The sequence below is a fragment of the Ascidiella aspersa genome, chromosome 1 (genome assembly GCF_963924565.1).
Source record: "Ascidiella aspersa chromosome 1, kaAscAspe10.2, whole genome shotgun sequence".
NCBI lineage: Eukaryota > Metazoa > Chordata > Ascidiacea > Phlebobranchia > Ascidiidae > Ascidiella > Ascidiella aspersa.
Genome location: NC_139447.1, coordinates 25,432,143 through 25,456,165, shown reverse-complemented (window position 1 = coordinate 25,456,165; position 24,023 = coordinate 25,432,143). Strand labels below are relative to the sequence as shown.

Sequence of the window (24,023 nt, the reverse complement as noted above, 5' to 3'; positions counted from 1 at the left end):
TGTGTCAAGTATGTGTGTATGATTGTATGCACATAACAAAAAGCTTCTTGTCTGTAGAAACGAAATCTCAGTCAAGCGTATTAAAAAAGTTAAAATATTTTTTTCCCCCAAAATAGGTTTGTGTTAGCATGGGTAAAGCCAATCAGCATGCCTTGTATTAGAATTCACCAAGGACATCAACGTCAATTTATTGTTTCCATTTTTAACAATATCAAACAGTGCAATATACCTCGTAATTTCATTATATTTGAAGTTTTAGCAATTCCGGTAGGAGGTTTGAAAAGATAGGCTTGGTCGATTTACAATAAAGAAGCGAAAACGCCAGCGTAACGCGAGAGGGTTTTTTAAACTGGAGTGTTTAAACTGTCAGGTTAAAGTCGCTTTATTCAGTATTACCAGTTTTAAATTACTATTTTGATAAACACAGGCATTTAAGTATAATGTTTATTCAAATTGTTTCAGGTGAACTTGTTTTGTAGGGTTTATTGCAATTGTGTGGCTTATCATATTGCAATACAATGTCGATAAATGACGAAGATACAGAACTTCGTGATCTGCTTTTGCAAACACTCGAAAAAAATGGTGTATTGTCAAAAATAAAAGCTGAATTAAGAGCCGGAGTTTTCCTTGCCCTAGAATCACAAGATCAAAATGAAAACTCTAACCAAAAGTCTAACCGCAAGTTGTCAAAGTTTCAGACACAATGTAATGAAGGTCCCATTTGCATGGATATGATTCATGAATTCCTGTCTTTTTTCGACCTTGATTACACAAGTGCAGTTTTTGTTGTTGAAGCAAGTAGCAAATCAGCTGCAACAAGAGAAGAACTTTGTAATAATTTAAATATCACAAATGATACAAACAATCCAATTGTTGCTTCATTGATAAAAGCAAAACAATCTCTTCCAACAGAAAATAATAATGCCTTTACAAGCGCGCATCTTGAAAGAGCCAAGGAGATATTCAAAGCAAACACAAGTGGAGCTGTGTCTGGTATTATATCACAAGAAACTGCTTCATTTCTCTTGTCTCAAATTTGTCAAGGTTTTCCAACATATCTTTTGGATAAATTTGTGCAAGAGGAAGTCAACAAATCATCTACACAAAAAGTCTCCTGGATTACGTTTTCACAAATGTATGACAAACTCTTCACAATGTGCTCATCAGTTGTGAGGGGCGTGTCAACATCTAAGGGAGATTTGAACACAAGTTCAGAATACTCACGGACCCTTCCATTAGATCAGATTTTGAAAAGTGACAGTGAAAACCTTATTGCACAAGAAGAAATGGGAAGTGGCAATTATGAAGGTGATTTCAACAGTTTTTCCCACACCAGCATTAGCGAAGATCTACATGGTGACGAAAATCTTAGCAGTGAACAGAGTTCTGGTCCGGAACTAACTGAAGACCGGACAATAGGAGACACTACTAATGATATGGATTATATTGAAGACATTTGATATATATCTCCTAAAATGTAGTTGTGCCAATTTATACACTGTACAATTTTGTAGCTTTTCTTCATACAGAACCTTAACTGTATAGATTTATCTTGTGTAAAAAAGTTGCAGAAGCTTTAAAACCATTTGCTTATGTTAAAAAAGTAGAAATTAAATATTGCCAAACATTTATACTTCATATTGATTTTGATCATATGCTTGGACTTGAATATGTTTTGATCCGTGTATATTTTTAATATGTAATCCACATGCTGTCAATGTTTATTTATTCATGTATAAAGCTTAGTAGAGGACATCTACTTTACCTGGCTTACATTTCCAAGTTTTTATACATGTTTTTTGTAGGCCACGATTACAATGGCAAAGACGAAGTCCTACTGTCAAACACTCCTGCAATTTTTGTTTTTAATAGTGTTTGTGGGCATATTTGCGATTCTTCAAAGTCGCTCTAATTCATGGGACTACATGGTTTTTGCCCAACAGTGGCCTCAGGCAGCTTGTGTAGACGTTAATGTAAGTATGTTGCCCGCTGAATATATATGTATATTGCACTCTTTGCATAATTTCCAAAATGTAAACCTCAATATTCGCTATAAATTCCTAATCCACCAAAAAATGTAATACAGTAAATTTGAATGAATATTGCCAAATTCCCATTTTTTTTAAATATAAGTTTATTTTATTTTAAATCCCCAAATATATTTATACATATTTTATATAAGTTGCTAAAACCCCAAATAAAATTAAACCAATTGCCTGTACTTAATTCAATTTTAAACGTTGCATTTTCATTTTTAGAGCACCCATTCTGAAACTTGTATCCTTCCAAAAAATGTGAAAACTTGGACCATTCATGGAATATGGTAAATTTTAGATTACATGATTAATATAGAAAAAATGCTTATATAAGAACATAAATTTTAACAATTGTTAAATGGATTTTAGGCCAAGTCGTCAAGATGGCCAGGGCCCGTTTTTCTGTAACAATTCATATCCATTTCGGGAAGAAGAAATAGCAGTAAGTACATTTTTTTTATTGATTGTTAAGTAGACTACTTTTTATTACTCAACTTATTTTATCAGGCTTTGGAGCCAAAGTTGTTTGTCTTTTGGCCAAATCTAATTATACAGTCTTCAAAAACTAGCTTTTGGTAAGTAAATAACTAAAGATCTCCAAACTTATTTAAAGAATGTCCTACTTTTAATCACAGCAATCTATTTAACTTATTATTATTTTATCATCACTGTAAAATAATTTGAATTTAAAACCAATTAAATTGCAATAGTGGAAAACAGGACAATGGTAGGCAGGTAAATAATGCAATGTTACAGGTGACTTGTGAGTCACTTGGTGTTAAAACAATTTTTATCCCAATTTTATAATACCTTGCCACTGGTGATGACCTAAGATGTTTCGAAAACAGTAAAAACTAAACACATTTAACCATTGTTCTGGCTCATATTTTTATTAAAAGAGTATACTTTTATGACTGCAAGCCTAATATTCTATGTGTAGCATGTACAAAGTAACTATAGTTTCCAAGATTTGGCGTTTCATTTTGAGCAACAAGTACGCGAATGCCTAACTCTTTCTTATTGTAAAATGAACATGTGTCCTAACTGCAATGTAATGTTAATTTAATCAGTTATGCTGTAATGACCATTACGACAACAGGAAGCACGAATGGGTGAAACATGGTACTTGTGGTACGACCCTGGAGGCAATTGACACTGAAACAAAGTACTTTGCAAAGGGACTTCAGCTGAACAAACAATATGATTTAAAGGGGTAACAAAATTTTTCAATAAGATGTCGATATACACATAGTTTTAGGAATACAATCTTTCTGGTCGCAATAAAATGCTATTTTACTGATATGTTATTAATGTTGCATATTATGGTTTATTACCTAGATATTTAGCAAAAGCAAACATTGTTCCATCTCAAGAAACATATGAGGTAAGCAAAATGTTTGTATTTTTTAATTATGCATTTTTCGTTTTTTATAGAAGCAAAACAATAGTCACATACTTATTTTTTAAATATAAACCATTTTACAGCTCAAAGACATCCGATCAGCAATTGAAGATAGCACTAATTCAAAAGTAAAAATTCAATGTATCTTTTCAAAGGTAAGCATCACAATTTTTAACAGGTACACTTAAATTTGAACACAGACGAAAGATAAGTGCATAAACTGCCCACGTTAGCCTCAAATAAGCCTTTTTGGTGTTTACTTTCTTTTAGTCTGTTAACATCAATATTGGGTGACAAACCTATTGGCACCACTGCTTTCAAGCCGTGTATTTTATTAACTTTTGGACATTTTATCATATTTTCCTTTTTTATATATATAACTCTTACTTTATTGACAGACTTTTTAAATGAAAAAGTATGCAGCTATAAATTTAGGTATTTTAATATATTCTGACTGAGTTATCATCATTAAATTAAAAATAATTTCATGCTGTTGCACTTTTAAGGATAAAACTGTTCAGGCAGTAATACAAGTGGAGATATGTCTCAAAAAGGATTTCTCAGCCATAGATTGTCCATTGTCACATGCAAATCAACACCTTTATTTCACCCCAAGCTGGATTGCCACTTTAATGCCCTACAACCCTAGCTATGAAGATTGTTCCGAATCCAAGCCAGTGCAATATCTTCCGATGGCAATGCAAAATTCGAATTTTTAGTTTGCACAACTGTCTATTCTATCTACTGTGTGTATAATACATCTTACCTGCTTTAAGCCATGACACAATGTCATTTTGCAATTGCTTTAAGTTGTCTGCTCGACTTTGTTCAAAAATATTATATGTGTAGTTTTCACCTCAAAATGTTTTTTTTTAATTACAAATTTGGCAGTTAACATCCATGTTACTAGTTTATTTATAACTGTTTAATATATATGTCATGTGTGTGTTTTATTCTCCTTTATTCATCGTTCAAAATAGATTTATTATCTCTTTAATATACTTAGTACAGCTAATATAACAACTTAGTGGTTGTTTTTTCTGTTTCCATGGTTAAACAGTGTTATGATTTTTGATGTTTATGTCATACAAACCACATATAACTTGTGATTAACATGCACTGTGGTGAGGTTGCTCTATGTTTTAATGTGTCTGTCAATGTGTGGTTATCCGAATAAACGATCGTGACGGCTGGCTTCTAAAGTGTTTTTTTCACACAGACTTCCAAAATATTTAAAAGTGACAAACTTGGTGATTTACCTTCCTTGGCATCATAGGTCGCCAAACAACAACCTGGAAAGTCTACTTGCAATGAACAAACGATACAATTTGCGAGGATTAGCTTACATTTTTAGCGGTGTTGTAATGACTGAAAGTCTTTTGGACAAATTACTTTGGTTAAAAAGAAGTGTTTTTTTCAAGTATTTTTTTTATAAAATTGAGCAATTTATTTAAATTTTTGCACGTAAAACTCGTTTTAAATTTCTTGTAGTTAATGTTTTATGTTTTAAATTTATTCTAGTTAATGTTTTTTTTAGGACATGATTTGAAGTTGACTTGCGCAACTGATGACTGGGACTTGTGTTGGACTAAAATAACTAAAGTCATTTTAAAATGACTTGTTTCCAACACCGAGTTTTAGTTGTAAACATAAATACGACAAAAACTTTTGTGACATTAAAACGAAGCAAAATTGTACGTCATTGGTTTAAATCTACCTGCCGAATCTCTAGTTGGAAGCCTAGGCTAAGTTGTTTATTTTGAAATTGCAAACCGCGTAACACCTAATATACCTTATCTAAAATTACCACATGTATAGTTTTTCTTTGCTGTATTATTGTATTTTGGGGCAACATATGAAAGAAACGTTTTTGCTTTGCAAAAATACTGTTCAAACTTAGGTTGCGGGGATAAGTTAATGGGCAGAAACCCATCAGTACAAATTAGCAAATGTTCGACAGCAGTTCTCAAGACCGCGTTGGATTGGATCTGTTAGCTATTTGCGCAGTTTGCTGTTGAATCCGAGCGTTGTCGTCGTACGCTTTGATAAGGATCGTCTCTTTTGGTCCGGTATTCCACCAGACTCCTTCGACGTCCTTAACGCTGGTATCCACCACAGCGTGGTAGAGGCCTGTAAAAAAAGAGTGGTTTTATCCTCGCTAGTAGAAAGTTAGGTAGATATTGGCATTTGTGGCCGAATAAGTCTGTATCAAACAAAATCACAGCTGGTTAGGGCAAGCTAAATCTATAAATTTTACACGATTTGTTACCTGGCTGAGGAAAGGTTAGCACAAACTGCGTACTAAAGTAGTCGTTATGCGGTTCGACGACCTGTTCCAAGCTTGATCCGCCCTCTTCGACCTAAACAGGTTAAGCTATCAAGGTTGTTGGAAAGGTTTTCAATATAAAAAAACAATGAAGTCTAAACAGGTTAAGCTATCAATTGATTTTAAGGTAAACAAAAATACGTGCTGCAGTTTTGCAAACAGCAATGCTCTGGATTTTTATAGCGTACAGCCGTACACAATTGCTTAGCTAAGTGGATTTATATCTTGAATAAATAATGACATAGCTAGAAAACAAGGCGAGTTCTTGCCACGACAAGGTAGAAACACCAACTAAAATAAGGACAACCACAATGTCACTGTTTACCTCAAGTAAAAAAATTAAAATATTGAGTTTAACACTTATACTGAAAAGCGCAAGGTTAAAACCGTAAATAAAACTAAACAGGAAAGACAAAGCTATTTTTGACAGTAAAATAAATAAAAAACTATCTTGACACACATTTATCGAAACTTCAAACTAACCACCAACCCTACCTTGGAGTTGTTGACCTTCAACTGACCCTGGCTGGCCTTGCTGGCAACCAGCTTAATCTTGCTGACATCTCGAAAACGCTTCCTTGTCGTGGCGTCGACTTCGTTCGCCAAGTTCATGTTCAACGTTTCCTTCTCGTGTGCCGAAGAGGCGGAACTGTGTTGAATGACCCCTTCGACCTTGAGAGCCAGGTGCTGGTTGATTTCGACCGTGACCGGGTCGTTGCTTCCGCGTTGACTTGGCGAGATGGCAAGCTGAAACAAATCAATGAAAAATTAGCTACGTAAAGTCGAAAAGATTTCACGAAAAGGGGATCTCGGGTAAAACAAAGATTTTGGAGTCGACAGATGGCTCAGGTTGTTCAGTTTACTAAAGGTACTTCAATGAAAAAATATCTTCTTTACGAGGCAATTATCGACCATTTTTTGGAGAAAAAGGTATGTTTACTACAACATTATATGTTTTCAGATTGTTTTAAGAAAACCAGCATTTGACCACTAGAAAAAATTGGATATAAAGAATACGGAACAACAATTTAAATATAAAGAATACTGAAAAACAATGAAAAACAAAAAAATCTTTAAACAAAATAATTAGTTGTTACTTTTAACAAGGCAACAGAGTACCTAACAACGTGATAAAGTGAAAGCCAACCTTAATGTTGGTTGTCTGCAAGCTCTGGTAGAAGTAGCGTGGATACGAATGCGGGACAGACAACATCATCCAGGAGCATTGGACTAAACAGTCTGTGTGCTGCAACGTAAACCCAAGAACAAATTACTACGGCGTTTTCAATGAGTGAGGATCTTTTTACGTTCAAATGCACAGAAAAATAATTGCAAGATAAAATAGTTTTTAACCTAAAATAACACCCGATTAATTTGAGTGTGACGTATGTACAATTTGTACATAATAGATTGTCTAACAAAAACCTTGCGCCCCTACCAGGTGTGAAAGTGGCAAAGCCAGGTTGTCCGATTGAATTAATTGTTCCAATTTTCCCATTACTTTTCCAAAAACTTTTTTCATCGCCTACAAAATATACAGAAATTGTTAGCTTCTTTATTTTTTGTTAAGTTCGTATATTCAAGGTTGTTCAAAAGCTTTTCAATATAAAACTAGACAGGGTGTGCGGTTTTTGTATATTTTTCCAGGGGGTATAGCGCGGTTCTACTATATTATATCAGGGGGTATGGTGCGGTTCTACTATATTATACCAGGGGGGTACAGCGCAGTTCTACTATACTTTACCAGGGTGTCATTCCTTAGTTATTCTATATTCTTTCAACGGGTCTTATTTGTCAGTGTCCATATACTCCCAATGTTGTGCTTCCAGTTTCGGTGCTTTAGCAGGCAAAAGCGGATGTGGCCCGAAGTTGCGTGGTATAGGTTGGACATGGTGCACTTTTACAAGAATGATTGTCAGTGGTCTTAATATAAATTTGGCTGCGAAGCAAACCTATAACTTGTCTTTATAATTAAAAAATATTTGACAATTTTTTCTTGCACCCCTGTACGCCTCTCATTGGGGACAAAAGTCAATAGTGTGACGTAATCGATTTAGTTCTTTACAGCTATATACTCTAACCTAGCGGCAGAAAACCTTTAATGCTGAATTTGTTCATATAACTTGCTTTTTTTGTCCAGCGCGTGCAACATTCATTGTGCGAAGTGGCTTGTCTCAGGGAAACTAAGCGCGTGCGACTTGCCTTTTAAAAAGAGGCTTCTCTTAGTAAATTAACTTATTGCTTTTACAAAACAACATATTTTACCGCCGCAGATTGAAATGAAAAATTGTGGAGGCAGTGTACACCACTCTGTTTCCAGTTTTTATTCTATGAATGAAATCACTTTAATTTCTATATTTTTGTTTAGTTGTTTTCCCCCATAGGTTAATTATTTTAAATTGAAGTTCAAAATTGGCCTGAGGAGCAATCTATAATTTGTCTTTATAATTGAAAACTATTTAACAATGTTTTCTTTAGTTTTTTAGACACCTCTAAACACAAAAACGGCCGAATTTTAATTTTACCCCCCTAAATTACTCCCCTTTTTTTCAAGAGGTAAAATGTTTATTTTAACATCAGCTTTAAATGGTTCTCTAACATTTGTGAAATTTTCAGATGTTTATGTCATTTCCTTTTAGTGTAAATATATCATTAAAATTTCCTAAAGTGTTGTGCATTTTGACCCCCCGGATGAAAAGTTCAGGGGTAAGGTTTAAAATTTTGTTACTTAGCATTGTATATGTCATGTATCCATCATCCATAAATATATCAGATTTTTTTTACATTTTTTTATCTCTGAAAAGTGCTTAAAACCAAAATTAACAAAAAATGACAGTTTTGCCCCCCTAAAAACCACCCCTTAGAACCTAGGCAATTTTTTTTTATATTAGAAACAACTTTGGGAGGGTATTTAACAGTTGTGAAAATTTCATGTTCCAACTATGTTTTTTTCCTTGTCAAAAGTGAGCCATAAAAATTGACTGAAAAAAAAAAAAAAAAAAAAAAAAAAAAAAATAACAATTCGGACAAAAACAACATGTGTCCAAAAAAAAATTTTTTTTTTCGGGCCACATAAATACAATGATTTTCTTCTGATTTTTAACTTTAATATTATATAAATACGTCCAATTACCAAGATTAAAGTATACAGCAACATTAACCTAAAATTAAAGAATACATATCGAACAAAAAAATAACGTGTTTTGGACATTTTTTTACCCTCGTGTAGTGGTCATCAGTACTTGTTTCTACAGCGCTGTCAAAGTTGGAGTTTTGTCTTGTAGCAGCGGCTTGAGTACTGCAAAGGACACATTAAAACTTCTACTACACACCGTGGAATAAAATGAACACCGATAGTGCCAACTTACCTCCTTGACAAAATTAATAGGTCGATTGCGTAAGCCATTGTTGAGCAAGATTGCTGCAATCTAATTAGAAGGTAAAAGTCATTTTACATAACGCATGGTCTGGCAATATATTTACATGCACTCGACACATGATATCACAACTAATTATATATGTTACCAAATCGCTCATTTAAGTCAATCTAACTTCGTTTTTGTATTTGAAGAACGATTTATACAAAAAATGTAAATATTGAATTCTTTCCAACCGGACATAGGCTAAGTAATGCTTTATGGCAATGACAAATATATGGTTAGAGTTTTGTTAACATTTCAATGTTGGACAATGTGTTTGGATCACAATCGAACGAGGTCATGTGAAGTTGACTGTAGCCTTTGTTGACCGCTGAAAATCGTTCCTTGCAACTTTTCATCTAAAAAACAAAACAAAAATATCAAAAAGTGTAACCTGACGGCACGCGCGGGTTATATATGTAAAATAAGAACTCTAAAGTTACTTCATAATGAATGTCAAATCCATAAACTGATGACTGATAAGTGGGCATTACAACGTCTTTGTCAAGATGATGCCGATTTACTCGACATTTTTGGCTTGAACATTCATTATCAAGCTACATTACAGATCCGTGCATAGTGTACTGTACATAAATACTGTAAAATTGTTTAATCGAAAAATACCTGTGTGTAAAGGATTCCGCCATTTGAAGTTTTGCTTTCAGTCGACCCACCCTCTGTTGCGATTGCTGATATTGCAGCTGGTGGACAAGTTCGAATTAAATTACAAGCATTTAGCAGCAGAGAATGGGCCTGGAGTGTTTCCCTTCGCAGGCGGATGTATTGGCTTTGAAATATCAGGTTATGATTCGGCGTCACTGCGGCCTAAATTGACAAGATTAAATTTTGAAAAAGTATAGAACAGTGCTGATGCATACACTAAAAGCAACATCTAAACTTTAAGAATATTTAATGACTTTTATGTCTTTACTTCGTGGTGAATAAATTTAGTAAGGTTGTTGTAAAAACAATCTATAAAAATGCCTCAATGCAGATATCCTGCCACTTTTCGCCTGGTTTTATGCGGATCTTACGTTCCTGTTATAAGGTACTGCGTCGCTTTAGTTTTCTAAGTAACCAATTTTTGCCGGTGGTGACTGGTCACTCAGATCAATTTTCGTAGAATCAACAGGTTTTAAAACCTTTTACATGGCATTTACTAAACAAATCTCTCGGTGCGAACAACAATTTGCGTTAATGTGCCCTGTGCATTACAACATATACCATAAGTAATCTTGTCGAGCAAATGAGTGTCAGTAAGGAAGAAACGTGTCTCTTCAGGTAAAACAGTAATGGACTCTTTTTGCTTGGATTTGAAAGACATGCATTTTATTAAAGTAAAATCTTACCATAAGACTTGTTTGTGATTTATGATAGTTGTGGATGGAAGAAGTGATATTATTGAGGAACTTTTTTTTAACAATTTGATCCACACATGGCGTAATTTTTCTCCAGGCCGTGGATTCGGCAAGCGACATGTCAGACAGAGCAACGAGCCAGAAGTAATGGTATTCTGTTGCAACTGAGCCACTTATCTTGGCAAATAGTTCGCTTGCAACGGAATGTTGTCCCTGTATACAATAAACGCATTGTAAATAAAGATGATTGTTGAACATATTTTACTGTACCCATGGACGCCAAGTTTCGGGTAGTTACTACTTAGGGATCTTGGAGCACCCGAAGAAGAAACTTTGCATGTTTATTTATAGTCTATTTTTCTATATATTAAATATATATATTTTTTAATAATTTTCTACTAAAAAATCATACAAAATATTAGTTGACATAAAAACTGTTTTTTGAAAATTTATAATTTTACATTACAGTAGTTTATTTTTAAGATTTTTTTTCCAAGCCATTTAATTAAATCTATCCATGTGCGAACACTACCTATAGTCAATTGAAGTTTAAATATGTCCTATACATAGGTTAAAATAAAGCTAGTGCATAATTTTCCCTAAAATATATGTTTTTTAATACACACCAGTCTTGACGCTTGTCGTGCAATCTTGTATAGTACCCAGTGATTAAACTTAGAGGACACAAGTTTGCTTGTCAAAAGTTTGCTTGTGGAAGTATTCATTTCTTTCCACTCCGACATGAACAACAGCATGCACAACAATGACTAAAATCAAGAAAACATTGTGTTAAGGTTTTGATAAAAATCAAACAGTTATTGCTGCACATACTGTAACTTTTTCTATGTAAACTGTGCTCTCCTTCAAGAAGTCTTGTTTAACAGCTGTTTGAAACAGGCCAATCAGTTGCTTTTGATTGTCTAGAAGAAAGCCAGTAGACAAGCTGCAAATGAAACAGACATAAATATTTTGATACAACAAGGCTTGATTACTATTCAAAGATATGAAAAGAGGATGCTTTTCAGTAGATAGATAGATATTTATGTGAAGTCTGAATCACACAATAAATCAAATTGGGAAATATTACCTGGATAAGGAAATCTCTGCCAGTGTCTGCAAAAGCATTATTGCCACATCAGAGCAAAGTGAAATATTGCTGTCAGACAACAATGACAAAACAAACTCTGTCAAGTGACTATCAAGTTTTGTGGTTGCTTTACATAAATATTTCAGTGCAGGGAGTATAATCTGTATTAAAAGAAATCCTCCATAAGTAGGAAAATTTATTTTTCAGGAATGGCAAGTGGTTATTAGGTGGTAAATATTATTTAAAACCTTAAGAAAAATTGATCTGGAACAAATTAAATTTTGTTGCCAAAACTACCTTCAATGCCTTTCGGTCTTCACTTGATGTTTCACACACTGGAGAAATTAAAATAAGTAAAGCTTCTGCAGCCTCAGATGCTTCCTTGTTAAGTGAATCTTTAAATGTGGAGCTGGAATTACGAGTGTGTTGGCTTAAAGCTCCAAACAATTTTGTGGCAAGCGCAGCTTGAACGACATCAATATCATAGCAGCACTGACGACATAGCTCTAAAATAGCACCACCTAAAACACATGTATATATACAATTATACCTATCTCTTTCAAAAAACAAAAAAATTAAAACAACTTATTTATTATGCTCTGTTTTTAGAATTTATAATCTTAATACAATGTCATACAAAACCTTCTTCAATATCCATTTCAATAAGCGATTCAGAATCAGTAAGAGTACACAAAACTTGAAGGATCTCTCTCTTTAGCGAATCCGACAAAGTAGAAAGACTAAATGCCTAAAAAGGATTTAAATTGTTCTTAATGATTATCTTTACGAACAACACAACCGAATAGCATATATTTTGTGTTTTTTTATGAAAGTATGCCACCAACCTCACACAAAGTGGTGCTATTCTTAATGGTCCACAAGTGAGGAGCAGTTTTTGCAAGTGAATTGAGGTTGTGTAATGAGTTAAACTTGACGGCTTCTCTGGGATCACATCGCAAATATTGAAGCAAAAGAGTGACCTACAATAAATAATTAAAATATACAACACAGGTTTATCTATATATCCTTCAGTATTTTCTTCTTTAGAAGTGACTGTAAGCCATACATTACAGTTATGACTGTAAGCCATACATAACTTTTGCAGAAAACAAATATAAATGTGTATAATGAAAATAGCAGGAAGAAGGATGTAGAAAACATTACAGTAAAATTTAAAGCTGTGGGAACATGTGAAAAATAATAGAGCTAATAAAAAGAAGTGTTCCAATGTATTTTGTTGTTAGGTTTGCTGTTTTTAAAGAATCGAGCAACTAAACAATCATAAATTTTATTGTATACTGTTATCTTGCTCTTCTCACATTATACTAACAACAATAGTGTTACTGGTTTTCCAAACTTAAAATTTTCTCAGGACACATAGCAGACCAGAAATTTAACAAAAGTTGTAAGTTTAAGATTTAAGAGAAGTTTAAGAGAAGCAATAAGATTTTTAATGATAGTTTAACAATTATGACCAAGTGCTGCAACCACAAGTGACCTTAGTCCTAAACGATAACAAAGAAGGGTTTATCACCAGAAGAGCTAACCTGTGGTGAGGTCATACTCAGGATCTCAACCAATCTGAACTATTGCCTAACGATCTACACTATATTATAGAGCAGTAAGTCAAAAAACAACAATTGAAAAGCTTGGCCTGCTGCATCATGATTAAACTTTAACAACTCAATAAACAGAATACCTACAAATATATAAACATGCATATTTATAACTGGTTCACCAAATTAAAAGAAGCACTGGCTAACTATAATGGCACCATTATTAGAACATAATATTGCAAAATTAGTGTTATTACTGAAATCAGTCAAGCATTAATGGTTTTTGCAAACTATACATTGAATGGTAGAACAAATTAATGGCTGTGAGTTTCAAATTTACTGCCTCACTATATGGCCTTGACCATTCACTTAACATACATTATGTATATACATGTATTTTTTTACCTGAGAGGGTATATCCACCAGTGAGTGTAATGACAGTTTAGTTAATGTGTTTAATGTTGTTATAACAAAGTCCTGTGCAGGATAGGATGGCAAAAGTTCATGAAGAATTCCTCTGGCTCTGGATGAAACCTTAAAAAATAATATAGGAGTGCACAGAACAATAATTTAATGCCATTCGCCTAATTTAAAACTAGGAATGTTTGCAGTGGAATCCCAAGGTATTGTAGAATTATAGGATTTGCATCTAAAATAACAAATCCAGAATATCTAAATTATTTTAAAATTTTAAGTAATTAATTTCTATTTTGGGGGTGGATTAATTATATATTCTTTAGTAACAAAACAGCAGGTAATCGAAGAGTAAAATTACAAATGCTTAACATTTTAAACAACTGCCATTTAAAATCAGATGTTCAAAACTGTGATGCACAGCTAACAAAAAACAAAACAAAAAGGATGATGGAAGCCTCAGGTTGTTGCCCAAACTTAATGCTTTGCCCATATAGTGAGTGCAATTCCACACAATGAACTCTTACCTCACTAAATTGGCCTAAATTTAACGTTGAATAACCGAATATCATCCTTTGAAAATTCAACTATGAAATGTTAATGTTATGTCTATTTACATGTTAATTGACAATGATTAGGAAGGTTATCAGCACATAAATTGCTAATGCAACTTTACAGGGCTACATTTAAAGGCGCTGCCACATGCCTTGTTTTAAACTTTCCATTGCGTATGTACAATTAGACACGATTACCATATATCAACGGCAAAATTGGATAATAATCTAAGGATACAATATTCTAGTTTGAACATCCCTGTTTTCAACATAAACATTTAATCCTTTTTTATAGAAGTGGTAAAACTCTACTTGGAGTAGGGCTAATAACATATTTTGCATACTTACTTGAACATCAAAGTGCATGAACTGAAGCACCGGAATCAGCTTCAGTTTTACTTCAAGTGGAGTTGATAAACCTTAAGTCGGAACGGAAGAGTTTAATAAGTAACATCCATAAAGCCAAGATGTAAAGTTGGATTGTATGTGCTTATATTATATCACAAAATTACACTGCATCTCTACTACAATTTAGATTTGCCTAAAAGTGCAATCAACAATTTGGACAGTTTGTGATAAAATATGAAAACCTAACCTTGTAGCATTGTAGCAATCTTATTGCAAATACTGGTAGCAAAGTGATGGGAGTGTGAAGCAAACTGAGTGGTTGCAAAAATTGCAGCATCCTGTTCAACCCGGTCATGTGAATCCAGGCCTTGCTGTATGCTGTGGTGGGCATTCTTTTTCTCTCCTATGATGCAAGCCACACTGCCCAGCATCCTAATTAAAATACAACATACACATGTAAAATAAAACTAGTTAATTTTACCAATATATTATCAAGTTTTACTACAACATAATGTACACACCACAAACAGAGATATCCTTAACACAATAATAAAAAAAGTAATAAACAAAGATATAATTTATCTGCTGTGTCACAACAGCAGACTTGTTACCTTAGAGTCAGTGCTCTGGCATAAGGATCATTGGAATGAATTACAATAAATATCCTTTTCATAAATTCATCCACATTTAGAATTTTATCAAGTTGTTTAGTGCTTTGTTGGGCCACCCTCAAGATACAAAGACGAATGAAGTTATTACTGTAAAATATTATTGGAAGCGTTCAGTAATTTGTAAAATAAATATGTGCATATTTTTCTTGCATACCCAGTACGAAAAGTATCAGCAAGTTTTAGAAAGGCTGAGTTGATAAGAATTGGAAAAGGAAACCGTTTAAAAAGACTTGGAAAGCGGACAATGGCCTCGCATTGCTCCCCCACTTTGTTTGCCCTTAAACCTGCATGAAAAACATTGGATAAACTTGAGCAGTACTTTGGACTTTGTGAGTTGGTTTATTTTCCCTAAACTGTGGGATTATGCAGAACTTTGCAAGTTTGGAACTAATAAGTCTACACACTGTGAATCGTAGTATTAGCACTTTTTTCCACCCATATAATAAGTTCCTTATTACTGAAATGCTGTACATGTACCCCCCTGCGAGTGACTTGTTATTTACATTGTACTTCCCTTGGTTATCTATTTATATACTGGTTACAAGCCAATTTGCATTTCATAGTACTTTTTCGCTAAGATGTTTGGTGTAGAGCACCAAATTTTTAAGCACGCAATCAAGGTTTTACGCACACCTGGCTTTAGAATACTACCACAACTGAACTAATTTTTGATAAAACTTGTGCAATTTACTTATTAAGGTGTGCACACCATTGCTTATATACAACATATATATCTGGTGTGCGCCTACCACAGTATGCAGACTAGGTCCTAAGTTGGACTCATTTATATTCTAGGCCAAAGTTGTTTCAAACTGTACAATCCTGGTAAACTGTAAAGCTAAACGCTTATATCTTTAAAACTGACTGATTTAAATTACTGAGACGATTTGCAGACAACGTTTTTGAACTGTTTGTCCCCACCATGTTTACTGTGATAAAAGTTTAATGGCGAAGTTATGTCAGTTTTAATATTGTAAAATATTACAACGCGATAATTTGCTGGGTAAATATCAGAGAGACTATATACATTTTTCAGGTAGCAAAATATTAGCTGCAGGTAACACTGTTAAAAACAACAGCTTAGTCAGATTACCTTTGTCCAATTCAATTAATGCAGAATTGGCATCTTGTTGATGTTCATCCATAACAAATATTGTTTATTGGGAGAATTTTTAGCACAGAAGACTAAAAATAAGTATGTAACCAAACACTATCGCACATAAATCGACACGTTGACGGGGCAGTTTTAGCAACACGTCAACAACCAGGCTAACACAAGCATGGGTTACCCAGTAGTCAACATCATAATAATGAAGTATTCGGTACTGTGTGGGGCGCTGGTCTAGAATCCTACCACAACGCACATTATTTGGGTTAGGGTGCTGGTTAGCGTTTGGGTTAGGGTGGGTCAAGTATTATTATTAAATAAAGAATATAATAACACTTGACCCCCCCACACCCAAATGCTAATTCGCACCCTACCCCAAATATTGTGCGTTTATTTTATAGCTGTGGTAGGATTCTAGACCAGCACCCTGTGTGGATTCTCAAATACTATTATCTCATATTAACATGTAAGATTATTAAAAAAATGTTTATAAACCTTACCACTACATAACGCATAAGCAAATCTTATCTTCAAAACACACATCTGGTGCAAATAGGGAAACCCCCTAAATAGCATCAATTCACACATCACACAGAAAGGAGGACATATCTTGTATTTTGTTTTCAATCAAAAGTTAGAAGTTAGATTGCACACATGATTTTATCGCATAGCACTAAAAATACACAAAACAATAAATAAAATAGTTTTTTAATGTATTCCAAATAAAATCTTCATATCTGCCAGAGTCAACTTGACTTTGTTTTCTGAAGTTGCTCCTTCGAGGACTGCTTTGGCAATGGCAAGTTTTCTTTCTTGTAGCTATAATAATGTTTTGACAATATAAACAGCTAAAACACTCTTTGAAGTCCGGCTAAATCAGCGTGTCGCAACCCAAAGTTGGGTCGCAGTTGGCTTTGGTTGGGCCAATAGGAGTAGTTCAAATGGTTCACATTTATCAAGATCGAACAATTGCAGAAAGCAGTACAATGGCAAGCCCCTTATTAATGCTATTATGATATTTATGCTTTGTTCATATTAAGCTTACAAAAAACGTAGAGAATTGAGTAGCCATAGCTCTGCTATAAACTTGCACCTAGTACAGGGGTGGGCAATTATTTTTTATCGCGGGCCGCATGAAACTTGAAATGTTGTGGCGGTCCGGGTCAAAAATAGGATCTCAAATACACGCAATATGACGTGATACTATGACACTCCAAAACAAATAATCCAAATAACCTGTTATTACTTTAGTAGTTGTGCTCAAATGTGCAGCTGAAGTCGAATTAAAAGAAAAATGCGGCTTGGATTTAAAATACAAACCTTAGTTTTAGAGAGGGACATCACGCCTTGATTACAGATAAAAGATATGTACATTGCTTGTTATATTGGTATTTATAAAGTAGTGGGGGCGTTGATCAAAAACCTAAGGTTAGAACACGTAAAAATGTCGGTCAAAGAAACTTAGAATGCTATTTTTAGCTTTTTAAGGCCTAAAGTTTCCGATGTGCTACTTGCGGTACAAGGCCATATTGCAAACACGGTTCAGGAGAAACACAAAACATGGCGTTAACTAAATTAGGTTAACAAAATGTAAATCGGGATGTTTAGGAGATTGGAAAACGGCCGTTATACTAATATTCCTTCATATTTTAAAGACGTAATACATTCGACCGAAGTGCCAAAAGTACATTTCTAAAATTTAGGCCAAATTTGATAAACTTTCGTGTGAGAGAACACCACAGTACAGAGGGAAAAAAACGAATGGAATATAAAAAGAAAGACTGAGATTTGCGCGTAGCGCGAAAACAATTTCCATTTAAGTATTTAAAACAGGCTAAAAATAGAGTTTGGCGGGGTCATGACTAGATCCGTCCCTTGAAAGGGTGTTTACGATACAACCAAACATGGCCGCATTAAATTGTTTGGCGGGCCGGCCGGCCGACCTTATTTTTCTCAGGCCTGGCCTAGTATTTGGGTCGGTGCAAAAAAGGTCGAGAAACACCAAGTAAAACAAAGAGAACAAAAACAGTTGACAAGTATTTTTTTTATAAAAGCAGCACAATAATTCGTTAATCAATTTTAATTTAAACGAACATCAAAATCAACCTGTAATATCGATTCTTCAACTGTATCTTCCATCACAAACTTGTGCACAAAAACTTCCTTCTTCTGACCTACTCTATAAATTCGATCAAATGCCTAATATAAAAAAAATACATTATTATCCTGCATAGCTCAGTGCACAACTTTTTTTACTTGTCTTTCCAATGCAGGGTTCCAATGCATATCCAAAAGAAACAAATGATTACCGCCAATAAGGTTTAAACCAACACCACCAGCTTGGAGTGATACAAGCATTACCTAAACACAAGAAATGTGGTCAAGATATAAAAGCACAGCACTAATTATGCCATGCCTTTATAGCATAGTTATTTACAAATACCTTAATGTGTTTAGGGCTCTTATTAAATCTGTCAACTAACTCCATTCTTTTTTGTGCCGACACTCCACCTTCTATTGTAGCATAACTGTAGTTTTCCTGGTCAAGGTGGTAGGCCAAAACTCGCAACATACTGGTCCATTGACTAATAATCACACACTTATCACTTGGATTTTTAGAACTGGAGGAATAAAATAGTTTATCTCAGTTGTGGAAGAGGCTTTATTTCTGGCTTTTATCCAGATCATGAGCAAAAGTTTAAATATTGTCATACTCACTGCATCTTTTGTAACATGTCCATGACAAACTTAATCTTGCTGCTTGGAGCAGAAATCTCAAAATGTTTCTTTTTGTCTTTGTCATTAATGCCTGCTAAACTTGAATCCTTGCTCTGTCCTAGGTAAATTTGTAATAAGATATTTACAAACACCACTATTTCACATGAAAAATTTAAGTAGCAAACCATCTCCAATAGAAAGGGATTGTAACAAATCTTCAACTGCGATATCCTGTTTTTCTTTCTCCAATAGTTCTGGATCAAAGGAATTCTTAAGAAGGTTTAGATGACCACAACATTGTCGCAATCTAATTAAATAATAAACTTTAAGCTGTGCTTACAAAATCCTTTTAAAGTAACAGTATTCAATCAGAAATAAGTGCACAAATTATTATACAACATCTGCAATAAGTTTATATTCATTATGCATGTCAAACCTTAAAAGCATTACAATCAAGGTTGTGGCAGTCATTTTTTTGTTCTCTGGACATGGCGTTTTGTTGTAAGGATCCCTTTCTTTTTCTCTTTTCCATTTCTCATAGTTTTTGTATGCAGTTTGCGAATCATGTTTAAGCTTGTCATAAACCTTAAGTAATAAACATTAGTTATTATATACCAGTGTAATTTTTCATTAATCTTTAAAAAGTACTTCTTTTTCAACTTGGCTAAGTTTTAACTTGTGCGTGGAGAAGTTACGAGGTGGCAGAGGTACCAAAGGCTTGCCATCTTTTCCTTTCTGATTCTTTTCTCTAAAAATGTAGATATTGTGAAACTCATAATTTTAGTTTTTTTAACTTATTTCATAATAAGTTTTATACCAATGAATAGCTGAAATATTGCTAAAACAGGTAAGAGACAGTTATATCCAAGGCCATATATTACTATTCCATAATGCCATTAAGAGTAGTGCAGAACATATGCTGCAATTTCTACTGTCATTACTAGCTTAAAAATAAAGCCATCTGATTTGTATTTAGTGTAACACAAAAAAGTCTTCCTAAATTTGCCTAAACAATAAATAAGCTAAAATGTATTTACCGTCGTAGGACAAGACAAGAGACAAGAGTTTTCATCCTTTGTTGACCCCGTTCAGTTTTATTGCTAACTTGGTGCTTCCAAAGCTGATACTCATCGAATGGATGACAATGTAGGAATTTTATCATGGAGTACATGTCCATTTCCTCATTTTGGACAGGCGTGCCTAAAACCGAAAATACATTAGTTTGTACTGCTTTTGACTTTACAGGTGGTAAATTTTTCTTTAAATTAAAACTCTTTTAAAATAAGCAACTTGTTTTAAAGATAAAACATTTGCTAGTTGAAGAGTACATTTAGGTAAAATAATAAAAAACAATTTCCTTTTAAAAACTGTAATTTGATCTCAAATTAGCAATACAGAATAACTATAATTGTACAAAAAAATAACTTAACCACATATCTTACTTTGTTAACAAATTTCAATTTTTTATTTATTTACTGAGTATATCCTAGAAAAATACGTAAGTGATACAAATAATTCAAATAAGCGGGTCTTTTGGTTAAAAAGTGGGTTGAAGTTCTACAGTACAAATGGGTAATAACCTGACATTGCCCATCTAGATTGTGCTTCTAAAACACAAACAGCTGTGGATGTCTGACTCTTGAAATTGCGGATTTGATGCGCTTCGTCAAGGATTATCCTTCTCCATTGAATTCGAAACAAGACATCTTCCACTAAAAGAATTGTTTAAATTACTAAAAAATTTACATTTGGAATGAGTTACTGAATACAGGTAAGTAAAAAAAGTTTCAATCACTTAATGATTTTTCATCAATAAAATGTCACAATATGTAATAAAACCTTTTAAGCATTTGAAAAACAGATTTCAGCTTAATTTAAAACGGCTACACAAGGGTAGCCAAGGTGGGACTACAACTCAACAAACAGTTAAACCTATTTTAAGTAGGCAATATAGTTTGGGCAATTCATACCAGGTCCTTTCTTGGGTTTTTCTGTGGTGTCTGCAACTTTAAATTTAGAATAGCACCTTCTCACTGCAAACAAACAACATATTAGACATCTTATTAAAATATGAGATATTAAGGCAAAACTTCTTTCAAGATTGGCCTTAAATTGAAATTTTACTTTGTCGGTCAGGCAAGTGTCTACCAATTAGCACATGCCTGAATGAATTACACTCGCCAAAAATGTCAGCATGCCACTTGCAAATTTTGTCCAACCAATTTTTTTCCAATAATTTGGACTGCTTTCTATTTAGGTGGGTATAAATACATAGTTGTCATACAACCAATCTCGATTATTTACTAGACTGTTAAATGCTGGGGGCTTTTTACCAGTTACCGCATGCGCTTGTTTATTTCTGTTAATGTAAAGCCTGTATAGTTAGCGATTTATACAATATTGGCCTTCGATCTGTGATAAATTTAGTCCAGTAGGTCTGACAACAAGCCATTTTTGCTTTAGTCACCACTCACCAGTCTGGCGTATAAGTGTCAATCAGCACATAGCTAAAGCAAATTGCATTTGCATTGGCTAGCGGGCATGTGCAAAATCCCAACCCTGCCTTTTTTCTCCATAATACTTACCAAGGTCATAGGTAGTTATGACAACATCATGTTGTGAAAGTATTCTGGGATCTTTTTCTCGGCTTGTCCCATGATACAGAATAACATCAAGAAGTTTGCTTTCACACCTTGAATTAAGAATGTTGAAAGAAGAGAAGAAGACAACATGAACAAAGAAACGCACCTGTTTCGAATTTCACTTTCCCAATGAAATATCAGTGAAGCAGGTGCCACAATTAAAGTTGCCTGACTTTTCACTAGAAAACAAATGTTCATTATTTACACACTATTTTCTATAAAGAAATTACCAATATTGAGGCCTTACAATTAGTTTTATTTTCTTTATTCCCAGTTTTGGTCTCAGAATCTGAATCTTTACATATGGATGGGTTTATTTTTACAATATTTTCTTTGTTATCTGTTTCACAATTTTCATTTTTAACTCTTTCTCCATTCTCTTTCTCATTGTTTTCCTACAAATAAAGCAAAAATTTGACTACAAATAAAACATAAATTAATAACTGGGGACTATAAAAACCTGTTTTATTGTTTTTGTGACTTATTTAAAGATTTTACAATGAATGATATGTGGAAAAACAAATGTATAAAAAATAGTGTAAAGATAAGTAATGCCTCCTGTTCTTTAGGAGTTTGCTTAAGGATCAATGCAATCATAGTGAGTGTCTTTCCTAAACCCATGTCATCTGCAAGAATTCCACCAGATACTGCTTGACCTTCTCTCCATACCAGCCAAGTAAGGGCTTGCTTTTGGTGCTGCATCAGAGTTACCTAATAAGAATCATTGATTTATGTTACAATAGGTGCCTACAGAAAGGTATTTGTTATCGGATAGCTAGAAATGTTTTTCATGCAATAAACACAAGAAAAAAATAGGGTGAATTAAAACTCCTAACGCGAGTCATATTTGGACCATACCAACTGATATTTGTATTATGTACACACAAGACAATTATGCTTACTGTTTTCAGGTCTTATTATTAAAATAAAAGTTAAAATAAAAATATTTCCATGTTATATATATATATATATAATTTATAAACAAGAAGAAAATATGCAAAAAAAAAAGCAAAACAAAGCTTATTTCTTAATATTATGTAACTTTACCAATAAGCCAGAAGGATCAGTAGATTCCTTTTCATGTGATGGACAAGTGTCAAGCGACAAATGCAGCTTTTCAATTGCTTCTGAGGTTGCCTAACATTAAAAGATGTATAAAATAAAACAAATATAGAAAGTACAGGCAACCAATTATCTTACTTACATTTCTTACTAAATTAATTCTCTTGTTTGTCATGCGGCCACCATAAAATTCCCCAGTATTGGGAAACTGAGGTTCATTGTTTTTGTTATATAGTGAATAATCATATTCTCTGCTACTTGTGAGATCTATGACATCATTTGAAGAACTTTGATTCCTGTATGCTTGTCTATCGAAAACATCAGGTTTTGCATCAACATTTTCTAGTTTTTTTACTGCTGGGGGTTTTGTAATTTTGAGATTCTGAAGCTTAGACTCCAATTGTGAAATTTGCTCCTTGATTCTATGACCCCCATCTGGAAGTTTCTTTAGGTCAAGTGTTCTTAGTAACCTTTGTTTACTTTCAATAGCTTCCTGCAATTCACGGTGCTGCTGGGAGTAAAATATGTTTTCATTTTTCCCTACCCGATTGGTAACCATTTTGCTGGAGGGTGAAAAATGATGAAGTAGACTTGACTGAACTTTCTTTTTCTCGGGATTAAGTGTCGCCCTCGCGGAAATTGCCATTTGGCTAAATCCGGTATTAATACTCAGTGAGAGATCATTATCGTGCTTTACTGCAACTTCAGAATTCTCATTAGAAAGATTTGAATGCAAGCTGTTGTGGGAATTGTTTTGCCCACTTCTACAAGAGTTTAATATTTCAAAGTGTTTTTGGCTCTTTCTTGATGGAATGATAATGTTGACAGCATTAAATGACTTCTTGCCAGGTTGCTGCTCAAGACAAACACTGAGGGCTTGACCTTCAATAACCCTTTCCAAACCAATTTTTTTCAATTCACTTAAATGCAAAAAAGCATCCACTTTTGGTTCTTTATTGCAACGAACAAAGCCATATTTTTTCTCTATGCTAAACCATATAACCACAGCATCAATGTGATCATTACTTTGGCTTTTGGCAGCAATATTTTTTGGTTCAGTGGAGTAAATTCTTACAGCAACAGCATCATTTCCTTCTCTTGTAAAAAGGTCAAACTTGACTGATCTGCCAACTTCAAGCTTAAGGGCAGGGTCCAAAACACTGACCTTTGCGAAGAAGTAAATTTTTCCACCTTCTTTTTCTTTGATGTAACCTGACCGGCGTTGTGGGTCATATGATGATATTGAGCCAAACAACAACATTTATATAATATATAACACAACAATTCCATAAATCAGATTAAACTTTTTTAACAAAGATAAA

At 33.8% G+C, this 24,023-nt stretch overlaps 4 protein-coding genes across 4 annotated transcripts; 2 read left to right on the top strand and 2 right to left on the bottom strand.

The window, feature by feature from the left end:
• Positions 1–468: 468 nt before the first annotated feature.
• On the top strand, positions 469–1,461 carry LOC146168519 (uncharacterized). Its single transcript, XM_083384171.1, has one exon. It carries the CDS (start codon positions 519–521, stop codon positions 1,458–1,460), a length of 942 nt encoding a protein of 313 aa, XP_083240297.1. The 5' UTR covers positions 469–518; the 3' UTR covers position 1,461.
• A 342-nt stretch (positions 1,462–1,803) lies between these two features.
• LOC146168518 (ribonuclease Oy-like) lies at positions 1,804–4,633 on the top strand. Its single transcript, XM_083384185.1, has 8 exons — positions 1,804–1,973; positions 2,259–2,323; positions 2,406–2,478; positions 2,544–2,611; positions 3,136–3,249; positions 3,375–3,420; positions 3,522–3,593; positions 3,945–4,633. Exons 1-8 carry the CDS (start codon positions 1,818–1,820, stop codon positions 4,155–4,157), a joined length of 807 nt encoding a protein of 268 aa, XP_083240311.1. The 5' UTR covers positions 1,804–1,817; the 3' UTR covers positions 4,158–4,633.
• A 657-nt stretch (positions 4,634–5,290) lies between these two features.
• LOC146168517 (integrator complex subunit 7-like) lies at positions 5,291–16,498 on the bottom strand. Its single transcript, XM_083382375.1, has 22 exons — positions 16,265–16,498; positions 15,326–15,455; positions 15,112–15,258; positions 14,748–14,932; positions 14,501–14,571; positions 13,590–13,718; positions 12,474–12,608; positions 12,271–12,376; positions 11,926–12,149; positions 11,629–11,789; positions 11,373–11,484; positions 11,168–11,308; positions 10,533–10,754; positions 9,808–10,008; positions 9,439–9,542; positions 9,133–9,192; positions 8,984–9,062; positions 7,203–7,289; positions 6,912–7,010; positions 6,260–6,511; positions 5,708–5,798; positions 5,291–5,568 (listed from the first exon to the last, which is right to left on the bottom strand). The coding sequence occupies exons 1-22, from the start codon at positions 16,314–16,316 to the stop codon at positions 5,405–5,407; spliced, it is 2,952 nt and encodes a 983-aa protein (XP_083238501.1). The 5' UTR covers positions 16,317–16,498; the 3' UTR covers positions 5,291–5,404.
• A 385-nt stretch (positions 16,499–16,883) lies between these two features.
• LOC146168516 (transcription termination factor 2-like) lies at positions 16,884–24,023 on the bottom strand. The gene is made up of 17 exons (XM_083386287.1): positions 22,844–24,023; positions 22,687–22,776; positions 22,117–22,350; positions 21,887–22,034; positions 21,746–21,818; positions 21,583–21,689; positions 20,968–21,030; positions 20,578–20,709; positions 20,035–20,197; positions 19,646–19,745; positions 19,434–19,582; positions 19,183–19,304; positions 18,998–19,115; positions 18,723–18,900; positions 18,536–18,640; positions 18,386–18,478; positions 16,884–17,098 (listed from the first exon to the last, which is right to left on the bottom strand). Exons 1-17 carry the CDS (start codon positions 23,960–23,962, stop codon positions 16,988–16,990), a joined length of 3,105 nt encoding a protein of 1,034 aa, XP_083242413.1. The 5' UTR covers positions 23,963–24,023; the 3' UTR covers positions 16,884–16,987.

Excerpts from the sequence above, each read along its gene's own strand:
- LOC146168519 (XM_083384171.1), top strand. The coding sequence starts at position 519 with ATGTCGATAAATGACGAAGATACAGAACTTCGTGATCTGCTTTTGCAA.
- LOC146168518 (XM_083384185.1), top strand. The coding sequence starts at position 1,818 with ATGGCAAAGACGAAGTCCTACTGTCAAACACTCCTGCAATTTTTGTTT. Across the intron at positions 2,324-2,405 it reads TGGACCATTCATGGAATATG|GCCAAGTCGTCAAGATGGCC; the intron begins GTAAATTTTAGA and ends AATGGATTTTAG. Across the intron at positions 3,421-3,521 it reads CATCTCAAGAAACATATGAG|CTCAAAGACATCCGATCAGC; the intron begins GTAAGCAAAATG and ends ACCATTTTACAG.
- LOC146168517 (XM_083382375.1), bottom strand. The coding sequence starts at position 16,316 with ATGGATGAACATCAACAAGATGCCAATTCTGCATTAATTGAATTGGAC. Across the intron at positions 11,485-11,628 it reads GCAGAGATTTCCTTATCCAG|CTTGTCTACTGGCTTTCTTC; the intron begins GTAATATTTCCC and ends TTTCATTTGCAG. Across the intron at positions 5,799-6,259 it reads TGAAGGTCAACAACTCCAAG|GTCGAAGAGGGCGGATCAAG; the intron begins GTAGGGTTGGTG and ends TAACCTGTTTAG.
- LOC146168516 (XM_083386287.1), bottom strand. The coding sequence starts at position 23,962 with ATGTTGTTGTTTGGCTCAATATCATCATATGACCCACAACGCCGGTCA. Across the intron at positions 20,710-20,967 it reads AAAACCCAAGAAAGGACCTG|TGGAAGATGTCTTGTTTCGA; the intron begins GTATGAATTGCC and ends CAATTCTTTTAG. Across the intron at positions 18,641-18,722 it reads AGAGCCCTAAACACATTAAG|GTAATGCTTGTATCACTCCA; the intron begins GTATTTGTAAAT and ends TCTTGTGTTTAG.